Source organism: Mus caroli, unplaced genomic scaffold (genome assembly GCF_978045245.1).
Source record: "Mus caroli unplaced genomic scaffold, Mus_caroli_1 scaffold_5, whole genome shotgun sequence".
Taxonomy (NCBI): domain Eukaryota; kingdom Metazoa; phylum Chordata; class Mammalia; order Rodentia; family Muridae; genus Mus; species Mus caroli.
In genome coordinates, this window is record NW_028227260.1 from 131236567 (window position 1) to 131248701 (window position 12135).

The following is a 12135-nucleotide window of genomic DNA, read 5'->3' on the forward strand; positions in this document are numbered from 1 at the left end:
AAAACACCTGTTGATCAGGTCAGTGCTTATAAAATCAAGGAGCAAAAATCATATGAAGATATAATTACATTTCTATTGTTGGTTTCTTCCCATTTTGCAAAACCAACTTTACTAACTATATTTTCTTGAGGATCGTTCTAGAAGAAATGTAACAATGAAAAGAAGGTGGTAGAGACCATTTACATTAGCCAAGGAAGAGAATTCAATAGACTTGAGAAGTTCTCCTACCATTCACCTCTGACTCATTATCCTTGCTTGTAAAGTCTCTTCCTGAAGACTTCTTTAAAGGGCTATGCTAACATCCTATATTTACTTGATGGAAAACAGCATAAGTGAAATTTTACTTTATTGTATCTAGTGAAATAAAAGGACTAAATTCAAAGCTGTCATTATCAGATTTTATGTGTTACCAGCTGTACCACATGGTTTGAAACATCTCTATGTTGATTTTACATACGGATATTGTAGTTAAATTGCATTTGTCAATAATGACAAGGGTCGACCAGCAGCAGAAAGATGGAAAGGAATGGAGATAGTGTTGCTGGTAGTTATGCACATCTACAAGATTACCAAGGAACAATACTGTTTGACTCATTTTACGGACTTTAAAAATATGGAAGTAGGGACTGGAGAGGTAGGTCAGCAGCTAAGAGTACAGTGCTGGGAATTCAACGTCCAGCACCCAAGCCGTGAAGCCATGTGGCTTACAACTGTTTGTAACTCCAGCTCCAGAGAATCCAATACCCCCACCCTTTTCTGGCTGCTGCAGGTACCTGCATCCACGTGTCACATACACACATACTCACACGCACACTCACAGGTACACACACCCCACACAGAAACAGAGAGACAGGGAGATAGAGAGACAGAGAGACAGGAGGAGAGTGAGAAGAAGGAGGAAGAGAAGAAGAAGAAGAAGAGAAGAAGAAGAAGAAGAAGAAGAAGAAGAAGAAGAAGAAGAAGAAGAAGAAGAAGAAGAAGAAGAAGAAGAAGACTTTAAAAATATGGAAGAGCATATTAACTAGTTTGTTTAGTGTGTATGGCACTAAAAATACATAATCCACAGTCATACTATTGGGTAATCACCAAGTTGTGGAGCCCTGCTTGGTTTCCCCACATCTATCAAAAGCTGTCACCTGTTTCTCTTCAGTCTCAAAGCTGAGAAGCAGGACCATCCCCAAGTCATTCTGCTTTCATTGTGCACTTGAATTACACATGCAATTCAGGTATGCAAAGTAAGCCATAGTTTACATGGGCTGAATTTAAAATCAGCTCCAAGAGTATTATTTTACTTACAAATATTTTATGAGCACTGTAAAGGAGACACTGAAACCGCTCATATAGAAATGAGGAAATGAGGCTTAACTCTCCTGGTGCGTGGCTTTGCATGGCATTCTATGAGTGGGAGTACTGAATTACATGGCTCTTCAGTAATACATCTTGCGGTTTTCAGAGAGCCTTAAACTCCTCAAATCCTCTGACTCTATTTCATTTCTGTTAAGATCCCAGCATCTTTACAATTACACCTAATTATTTCTGACTCTGTTTATTTTGTCCTTCATGAATTTCTCGAGCTTTCTATGTCTATGCGGCGAGAAGCTAATTCCCATTATTTCTAGAAGGTGATCAAATCAAAAATACATCAGCAGGACCATATTCTCCTGCACAGATTCAAAAGCAGGCTATTGTTTAAAAGGCATTTGAGTCTGAAAATGGCTTCTGCCTAGAGAACTCCACAATGGTCATGCCTTCCCTGTACTTTTTACTCTTTCCCTGTGCATCATTGAGGACACTGTCAAGTCAATTCATAAGAAGAAACGGAGAAAGACTATGCATAATCTCCTCATTTAGACTCATATGCCTCTTCATTTTTTTTATATCAAAGCAACCAGTAAAGGCCATTTTAAAGATACACTTATGCCAGTTTAATATGAGTGATATTCCACAGCTGCACATGTAGAACAGTCTTCTTTTATGTTTCCCAACAAGTGAATAAGATCCTCCAGAAAAGAGAAGGTAACCTGTGCCCTGTGAGTAGCAGATATCAAATTGGAAATTATAGAAGTCCTGAGAATAAAGAACAAAGTGCCATGAACTGGCCTTTACAGATGGCATCTAGCATCCATACCAACTGAACTAGGAAAGCTGAAAAGGTTTTCAAACCACACAAGGCCTTGAAGAAGTCATCCTACAATATTAGCGTCCAGTTGATGATGTAAGACTGGAACATGTAGGAAACAGCAGGACACAGGTGAGCAGCGAGCCAATGAAGCAGATGAAACAGGAAACTCATGGTGCTACCTTTGTGAGGGTTGGGGGCTACATATGATTCTAAGATAGATAAGGGTACTTATAAAATAGAAAACACTTCAAATGTAGAAAAGGAACAAAAATTAAGTAGTAATTTCTAACTTGTGAGTTTATCTTCTCCAGTTTATATATGCACAATATCTCCTATGCAACACACGCATACAGACACACACACACACACACACACACACACACTCCCCACAGGTAATCAAACATGAAAGCACAAGAAGCAGACATATTTAACTACATGTCAAGCTACAAGACAGGATTCACTTGAGCTGGTTCCTTTCCAGCATCTAATTAATTGCATGTACATAGATACGTTATTGTTTTGAGACTTCAGGGAAGTCAGAAGGCAAGCTTTCTAATTCTCACCTTAGGACCTAACTAGACTTGGATTGAGTGCCAAGACAATTGACATGAAGGCTGCTACATGAATTCTGAGAGGCCTTCTAAGATTAGCATGCCTTTCTTGGCACCTAACTTGCTGGTGAGCAACACCACCAATACTATGTCATTAGGGAGCCCACTTCCAATTCAGTTCTTTATTTCCATGGTGTTTGGTTCTTTTTGAAGATTCCCTATGGGCAAGCCAGGAAAAGATACTGGGTTTTCAGATACTCATTATAAAAGAAGTTGACAACAGCATGTGTGGTGCTGAATTGTCACCCTAGCTGGCAGAGGTTAGAACCAGAAGCAGTGTTTTAACTTCCTGTGACATTTACAAGAATTGTAAAGCTGGCTTTTGCTGGAAAGTGTATGTTTAATCTAAGCAGTTCTGATACACTGGAAAATTGGTCCCTACATATCCACTTTACAAAATTGAACAGAATGGTAGAAAGAGACTTGGCCCATATCTCTGGAAGCAACTAATTGTACTACTTTAAAGCTATAAAGACCCTGTGGGGTCATGTGCTTGGAACATTGGTTTTATTGATCAAGAAAGAAGCAGAGAGGGAAGAAACAGTATACAGAGTTCAGGTTGTCCAGTTCCCAGCTTGGGCTCTTCCCACTTCAGAAAAAGGCAAAGCCGAGGCTAGGCATGTCAGCATTTCTTTGCAATCTCAGTCTTTGGGAGATGAAGGAAGCAGGATCCTTAAGTTCAAGAACATAGCCTGGACTACGTAACAATATCCAGGTCCAAACATAAACGGGCAAAATCAAATGCTTATGCCTTTCTTTTAACAGGTAGTATGCCTTGAATAACAAAGATATTCAAAATGATCAGAAAAACTATCACTAAGAGACTAGAAGGATCATTCACATTCTATAATAGGCAAAGGAGGGATATGGCCAAATTCTAATGCTGAAAAGGACAAGGAAAGAGGGGGACAGACATGTGACAAGGGACTGACTGTACTGTGCTCTGCTTGAGAACTAAGGGGATATGCTCTGCTGCTAACAATAGAATGGGCAGAAACAGGAAATGAGAATAGGTACTGAAGCCAGGAAAGCAGGAGGCAGAGGAAATGAAAGGCTCCAGAGTGTAAAGTCCACAAAACATAACAAAAGCAAAGAGCAAATTTAATCTCCCTCTCCACTCCCTATCCATCTGATCACTCTCTACCCAATTTCAATTTCCTTCATGGCACTGGCCACTCTCTAGGACTATCATGTTCCTGTACTTCAGCCTTAATTGCCTCCAACACCTACTTCCACGTATATATGTATTCCTTAAGAAACATAGGGACACGGAGTGAGCTTGCTTATCTCAGACCATGTGAAGTGCTTGATGCATATGCATTGAGTGAACAAATCTGAAAAAGATCTAAGACGTTAGACGGGGTTGATCAGATGTGGGAGAAGTTACAGGCTAAATTCAAGGATTGGTTTTTACTGTTCTGACATCCAGTGAGAATAAGACACTGTCACTAATTCATCAATGTCTCTAAATCCTTCAAGGCAAAGGAAATAAGAGTACTAGGAATGTGTATATAGTGTTAACATGAGAGTTGCTATGGCATGTAGTAACTGGAGAGCATGGTGGAATGAGGCACAGGCAGGTGCTCTGGGATATCCAGGACATCCCTAAGGTATAATAGTTCAATCAGGAACCAGACATTGGGATCTGAGAAAGGACATAAAATAAACGTTGGCATGTAAAGCTAGGACAAGAATATTGGATTAAGATCTACAAACCCAATAGCCACTTTGGAGCTCTAAAAGGAATTAAGGTACAACCGTGAGGGCAAGGATCTCAATGTATTTGCCAGCTAATCTGGTCTTCAAGTACCATAAGACAGGAAGTGCCCTGAGGCTGGAGAGTAGGGCCACCCTTCTAAAAAAAAGAGAGATTGTTCTCTGCTAAGAATTATCAGTGCTGAACCATAGTTTCCATGGGAGGAATTTGTTTATAGCCAGCTCTCCATATGAAGGTTCGCACATTAACCAAGATTTGTCTATCCCCTTACTCTAATTAAAATTTAAGGTTAGACACAATCATTCATCTGGCCTGAAACACTGATGAGCCCACTTGGAATGTAAAAGCCCAAAGCAACTCAATAGTTACTAAATTTAAAGGAAGCAATCAATTGTAATTCGAATCTATGCACATCCTTTCCCCACTTCGAATCTGTCTTATTTCCCTTAAGTTCCTCTCGTCATTAAGACTGTCAACAAAGTTATAGTCTCCTTGTATCTGCAATAACTGGAGGAAAATGGATCAGGAATCTACAGGCAGAGACTTAATAGGTCCAGTATTCACAGCCTCATTTCTCTACAGAGATCCTGGCATACTTAGTAAATGTTTACAGAATGAATGAAAGAATTTCTTTATCCCACTTGAAAGAATTGTTTTCAGCTTGTCATAATACTTTATGCCTACAATCCCAGAACTCTGGAGCCTGAGCCACAAAGCTTGCTGCAAATTCTGGATTGGCTTGGGGCTACATAAGTGAGTGTTTCAGGCAAGCATGGGCTACAATTTAAGACCTTGCCTAGCAACAATTATATTCACAATATCTCAGCATATGAGTATGCCTGTGCACATGAGTACTCTCAAAATTCCCATATGGTCATTCCTCCATTTGACAAATCACTGAAATAATAACCATTTGTTTCCCAAGAAAGATGATTTTAATTAACATTCCCTCCAAACACGCCAATCATCCGGCACCTTAAAAATGAACTCAATTTATATCAAGAAAGCTGTTCCTTTTCCCTAGAAAGCACATAGCTTTCAAAGACCCAATTGGTACTGACATCTCCAGATCACCAAAAAACAGAGACTTAATTCACCTATCATGAGACCTGAAAGCCCAGTTTGAGTCACTTTGCTAACTTAGACTTCTTTTACTTCTGCTTAGGTTAGCCCACCTTTGTTCCTTGTTTTCAATTCCTAATACTTCTAAGGCTTCCATCTGTTCTCCTAAGGGGATGACAAAAGCCAGACTACACTTTCAGCCTCATAGGATATCCTGCCCTGGAGATTCTCAGCAGGCATTTGGAAATTGAAGTTAGCTCAGAGCTCCAGAGTGAATTAAGGATTGGTGAGGTCAAGTTGGGAATCATTAGTGTAGGGGTTAAAGGTGAAACTACGTGAAGCAATGAAATTATCCAGGGAGCCACCATAGCACGAGAGAACATGCAGATTAATGACAGGAACTCAGAAGTTGCTCCATTTAAAGGGGAGCAAATGTGTGCACATGTATGTGCATAATAAATGCTGAAGCATAATAAATGGTGTGTGTGTGTGTGTGTGTGTGTGTGTGTGTACTAGAGATCCCAACAAAGAAAACCTAATAAATGCTGTGAAAACACTAAGATAAGTGGTGACCACTTTTAAGCGAAAGATAATATGGTCAAGTGCCAAAGTCTTCAGATGTCCAGAAGACTGAAGCCAAGAAGTAGCCATCAGATTGTGACAATTGGTGGTAACTTTTGAAATAAGTAGTCTTCCCATTGTGGTTCTTGTGCACTGTATGCGGCCAGACACACATGAAAGTATGCAAGATACACCAGTGAGGATCTTAAAGCACCAGAAGATTAAACATTAGTAAAGAATGAGAATGGTACTGACTATCCCACACAATGACGTTAACCACTGTTGCACACTCTTCCCCGAGTGCTGGAATCAATGCATAGCATTCCCGAGCATGATTTCATTTTCATTGCTGTGAGAACTCTAAAAAGGTGCTACATTTTTGCATTTGAGAAAACCAGCACCAACAAAGGTTAAACAAATTACCCAAGGTCACACAGACTCGTAGTGCTAGGATGGGACCAGAGCTCTCTTTGAAGCTAAAAGTCTCTGCTGCAGCTGAGGTTATCGCATCTACACTCATGTTAGATAGTTATGTTTGAGGATGATGGGAGCTGATACTGATGAAGTGTCTCTTAGTATCAGTTGGGTTCTTTGCATTGAGTATCTTCTTTCTCATATGTGCCATCAACTTTCAAGCTTCATTTAGTAAAACCTTATGAGGACATGTTCAAATAATTCTATTTTAGGTTCTTATTAAATTAAAAAACCTAAAATCGTTATGACTGGAAAATGACCTGTACTTGCTAAAATAATTCCTAATGGTTTGAACTGTTTTGAAAGTGTGGCATCATTGATTAGGTGGTTGTTTTTAAGATCCAAATTAGTAATAATCAAAGGCATTCAGTTAACTGAGGGGAATTGGGTAGCATGTACTTAAAAGGCCTCTTCTAGCCTAGACTTTTGACAATTCTTACATGCAAGAATACACCAATAATGTCAAAGATAAGGGGTTTCGAGGAGAATGGAAGTTCAGCAGCAGAACTGGTTGGCATATCAGCATCCTATTATTCCTTAAAATGGTATAAAAATAACCCCATGGCTGGTAAAGACATTGACTGTGAATTCAAATCGAAGCTTGGAAGCTCGACACCGAATGATATCCTAGAAATCCAACCAACTCATTTGCCTCTGACCCAACAAAGGTCTTAGAAGATCCAATCGCCTGTCAGGAAAAAATGAGAGGCAGGGTGACCGACAAAAACTCAAGCAATTGATGTTTTGCTGTCTATAGAAAACCAAATGAGGTTCTGGTCTAAAGCAATTAGGATCGCTTCTAATTGTGCATGTGTGTAGCAGTAATGCTAGGCATTTGGGGTGGCTTGCTCTGATTGCTCCCTTCTTCCTCTGGATTACAAAAATCCATTCAGACAGCTAAATAATAGCAAGCACTTAGGCAAATTGTTAATTATGAGGCAGAGATAATCATAATCTTGTACATTTATGAAACTGCATATACAATGAGGATTACCAAATGAATCGTTGCTTTATTATTTTAACAGTGGTTGAAAAAATGCAAGCACTGCAAATGGTTTTCATAATCATCCATTCTGTCCACCAGAAATGGCCCTATCAATATTTACCAAAGCTGTTTCTTTCCCACCTCACCACCTGTACCCCTCTTTTCGTTCTAAGACTGTGTAAGGTTGCCCTGACAACCCCTGCTCCAACTGAGCAGCACCATAATAAACATAACAGTATGTCAGAATGGTGTTACCATGTAACTTTTAAAGCAGAAAGGAAATAAAAACTATCAACACTTCTATAAAAACAATTATAGGGAAAATAATCTCTCTTTTATTGACCATTCTGATAATAATCATCTACCCAATTTTATTCACACCCGAGCAAATCAAAGCTCATAGTGGAAATGGGACACGCTCAAAGTCACTGCTCTAGACAGTAACAACTTGTAATATTCTTGCCACAAAGACACATATCCAGACTATGATCTTGAAAAATACCCTCCCATAGCAATGTGTGACTAAGTGTTGCTATCTGTCTATACCATGTATTTTAATGCATTACAAATGGACTAGAACATTAAACAGTGACTTTTCTCAGTTGTCATATAGTCTGAAAGATCTGAGGATGAATATGGCATCTCAGCTCCTGAAAACTAAATTGTGCATCTTACAGTGACCCCATCTAATCTATTTTTATAAGAGCCTGAACTAGTGGAGGAATGCCAAACTCATCCCCTTTCTACTCTCAGATTTATTTGGTAATACAGAGGCATAGGTGCGTAGGAAGAGAAAACAGGCATTGGTAAATATTTCTGGACCAAAAAAAACCAAACAAACAAACAAACCCACAATAAGTCAAATACAAAACTGGTGAACATCACAGCTTTAGAAGAAAAATATGCCATAAAAATAGAGCACGACATTTTAAAAAAAAATCTCATTAGTCTCTTCAGCACTGGTGACAATATGACACAGCCCATGGCAACAATGGGTGCTTTCTTGGAACATTTTCAATGTTTCTTTTTCCACATAGAATGTAATTTCTTATGTTTGGTTAAATTTGTGCTCCAGCACCATTCATGTGACAAATAAAGGCCTACTGCCTATGGGGGTCACTCCATCTTGCAAGTCCACAGACTTGCATACTTAAAAAGAAAGACATGATCAAATACCTGATTCCCTGTTAAGGAAATGTTGGTCCAATTGTTCTGTATACCACCACCCACCCCAGGAGCAGGCAACATGCCTGAAGCACCGAAGCACTTTGTTGATGCTAGGGATCTTCTTACCCATACAGTCCACTCTGTCATCCAATTTCAGCTAACTCTCTGGAGTGGGGCAAGCTAAACCTTCATCTCACTTCCAAATGAGTTCTGCCATTAGACCTGAGACTCCATGCTGCTTTAAACTCAAACAAGCCAAGCATCTATGAGAAAAATTAACTGTTTTGTATTTTAATTAACCTGGTAGATTATTGCAGAGTCTACTTCTCTCTCTCTCTCTCTCTCTCTCTCTCTCTCTCTCTCTCTCTCTCTCTCTCTCTCTCTCTCTCTCTCTCTCTCTCTCTCTTATTTTGCTTCCTTGGGATTTGTTAAACTAAAATACATTGTTGCTTACCTTGTTGCGTCTAGAATCTGAAAAATCCTCCACCTGTTAAAGGAACAGTAAAACCAGTAGCAAGAGCTTGCCAAGAGAAAAGTTATATTTTTATCGTTTCCTAAACTGAAAGGAAATAATTCATGGTGGCTTTCCCATTTTGAGTTCCATTAGCTCACCTATAATAAGTGGGGACATTTTAAATCTAAGCCTCATTTTAAATTTAGCCTCATTTTAAGGCTAAAAGGAGAAGGGCAACACTGAGAGCCAGCCTCTGGATTGCTGAGGGTAGGGAACGATGGATTTACCACAAAAATTAACTCCATTTTCTTTCTCAAGGGGCAGTGGCAAACTCAGCAACCAGAAAAACCAGGAAACCCAAACCCAGACCAAGCCTAACCCTGGAGCATGAATGAAATGGAAATGCTTCAATGAAAGAACTTACGGGAGATTTTTCACATCATTGGGAATGTATGAACACATAAAAAAAATGAAAAGAACTTTTAGACTTTGCTTACACTCTTCAATGAGATGGAAATTCAAAGCATGCATGTGTGTGCACACGCCCGCACACACACACATACACACACAAGTGATAAATAATCATTACTATGGTGTCTGGTACCCAAACACAAGATATCCATCAAAGTAAGTAAACAATATATCACAATATATCTCTCCATTTATAAAACTTGCTTAGATCTTTCTCATAAGACAGGTCTTTGGAGTCACAAAACAGTAAATCTACAGTGTGAACTTCTTTTAGTTCTTTTGCATTTATTTGAGTGTTTAGGGGTGTGTGTGTGTGTACACGTGCATGTGTTTGTGCCATGATATATGTATAGCAGCCAGAGGACAGCCACAATATGTGCATAGCAGTCAGAGGACAGCCATGATATGTGTTATAGCAGCCAGAGGACAATTTGCAAAAGTTTATCCTCTCCTTGTACCATGTAAGCTTATGAGATTGAGCTCAGGCCCTTAGACTTGATCGCAAGCTCCTTGACCACTGGGCCATCTTGGTTAACGTCTCATCTGAGTAGCGTCTGTCTCTGAAGTTGTGCCAGATCAGTGTGAGACTCAGTTAGCTTTCTGATTTTGATTACACCACAACAAGGGGCACTACAATTTTGTATACTTCCTTGTGCATACAAAAAAAAAAAATGTTATAAGGGCCTGCACGCTGTTATGGGAGAAGTGTCTCATTACATCAAAACTGTGTTCAGGCTTCTAGGGTGAGTTAAGACTATCTTTAAATAGCATAGCCAGCCGCAGAGCCTTGCTTGCATCATCACTTGGGGAACAGTATACAGCTTTCTAAAATTCTTGAGTCCTTGGTGTAGTTATACCTCACTTTCCTGCTTCTCGGTTGTTAAGACTTCTGGGGAAACAAGTGTCCTGAGAAACCAACATGATATACCTGGTGAGTTCTGACACTAAATCTTTCAACAAGATACCCCAATGAATTGACTTTATATCCCAAGCCCAATGTATTATCTTTCACTCCAACCACAACAGAGACGAAATTTAGAGCATACTAATCTGCCCCATGACATAACATCCTCATACAATAAAGACAGCCTAGAAGCCCTTGCACCACACTTGGCCTGGTGAACAAAAGAAAATAGAAATTTTGGATGAAAATACAGACAAATGAAAATCCTGTCAAAAACAGAAATAAGAGAACACTTTTAAAATGAAAATATGATACCACATATTGATTTTGTTTTAGGTCCAGGAATTTCCAAAGTAAATTATACAGTAGTTTCTAAAACCATAATTTTTATTATACTCTCCAAATGGAAATCCACAAATGATGTAAGTATTTCTAGTGATCTATTGATCTGTATCAGGGCTGGGTTAAATTTAACTTCAATCAGGGAGGTCCTATCTCTTGAGAGTATCTCTTTTTATTTCTAGGAAAACTTCCCTCCTGCTTGTTAGCATTTCCCAGTGATTGCACTGAGGAGATTGTAAAGAGTTCATTGCCTTACCTGAGTGTCCAGATGGCCAGAGGTGCAGTATTCAGTGATGAGCCATGAAGATGTTACAGGGACATCAATCAAAAGCATGGACAGCCATTGCAGGTGAGTCAAAGCCATGGGGGAAAGTAAAAATAAATGAGAGAGAGAGAGAGAGAGAGAGAGAGAGAGAGAGAGAGAGAGAGAGAGAGAGAGAGAGAGAAGCTGGATTAGAAGAAAAGGAATTAATTTTAAAACTTACTTTACACAACTGAACATAAACTCTCCCTTTGGAATGGTTCTCAAATGAAGTCCTTTAAAAAGATCCTTTAATCATGAAGAGTCATTCAAACTACATGTATTATCCAACATGTGCCAGGAATTTCTATAGGATATAACAGTGGATAAAACAAACAAACAAAATCCTTCCTTTCTGCAAAGTCTGCAATCCTATGAAATATTTTGTGGGCCATCTGCTTGAAATAAGGATTCTCCAGAAATATACCATATGTGAAAGTATTTCTCCTGGTTTTATTTATTCTTTTCTTTATGTATGGAGAACATACCCAATGGCATCACAGTCAACATTTGTAGTAGAAGAAACTGCTTTCTGATTAGAAGGAACAGTATAAAGGCATGGTCTCTTCCCCTTAAAAGCCCTCCCCAAAGGCTATCACTTAGGGTTCTTTCTAGCTGTCCCATGAGCCTCTAGTGCTTTTTGAAAGGTTGTGAAAACAAGGCCTGTCAATAATAGGTCAGTTCTCAGTGGGAGAGGAGGTGTTTATTCTTGCTGGGAGTAGATGTCCCAGGGTGCAGTGGTACCCAGGGGGTACTTTCCTTTCCCTTAGGAGAGGGGGAGGGGATAATGGGGAGAGGGATTTGTAAGGGTGGGACTGGGAGGGGGCTACAATTGGGATGTAGTATGAATTTTAAAAAGTAAACTATGAAAAGAAGACAATAATATGTCAGTTCCACGTCTTAATAGAGCTTTTCTCATTGGCTGTTATTGCTTTCTCTAAGAGGTGGCTCAGGTGACATGCTG

At 39.4% G+C, this 12135-nt stretch overlaps 1 protein-coding gene across 6 annotated transcripts in view; it reads right to left on the reverse strand.

Annotated features, from left to right (window-relative positions):
* The window catches only part of Hs6st2 (heparan sulfate 6-O-sulfotransferase 2), a 281379-nt gene that overhangs the window by 68863 nt on the left and 200381 nt on the right, over positions 1 to 12135 (reverse strand). For 4 of the 6 annotated variants that reach the window (XM_085838223.1, XM_021153458.2, XM_029473695.2 and 1 more), the window contains exon 3: positions 9154 to 9186. The exons of the other annotated variants lie outside the window; for them this stretch is intronic. In XM_085838223.1, the coding sequence (XP_085694349.1) occupies positions 9154 to 9186 (33 nt within the window). The remainder of the gene's footprint in view (positions 1 to 9153; positions 9187 to 12135) is intronic. 6 annotated transcript variants of the gene reach the window in all.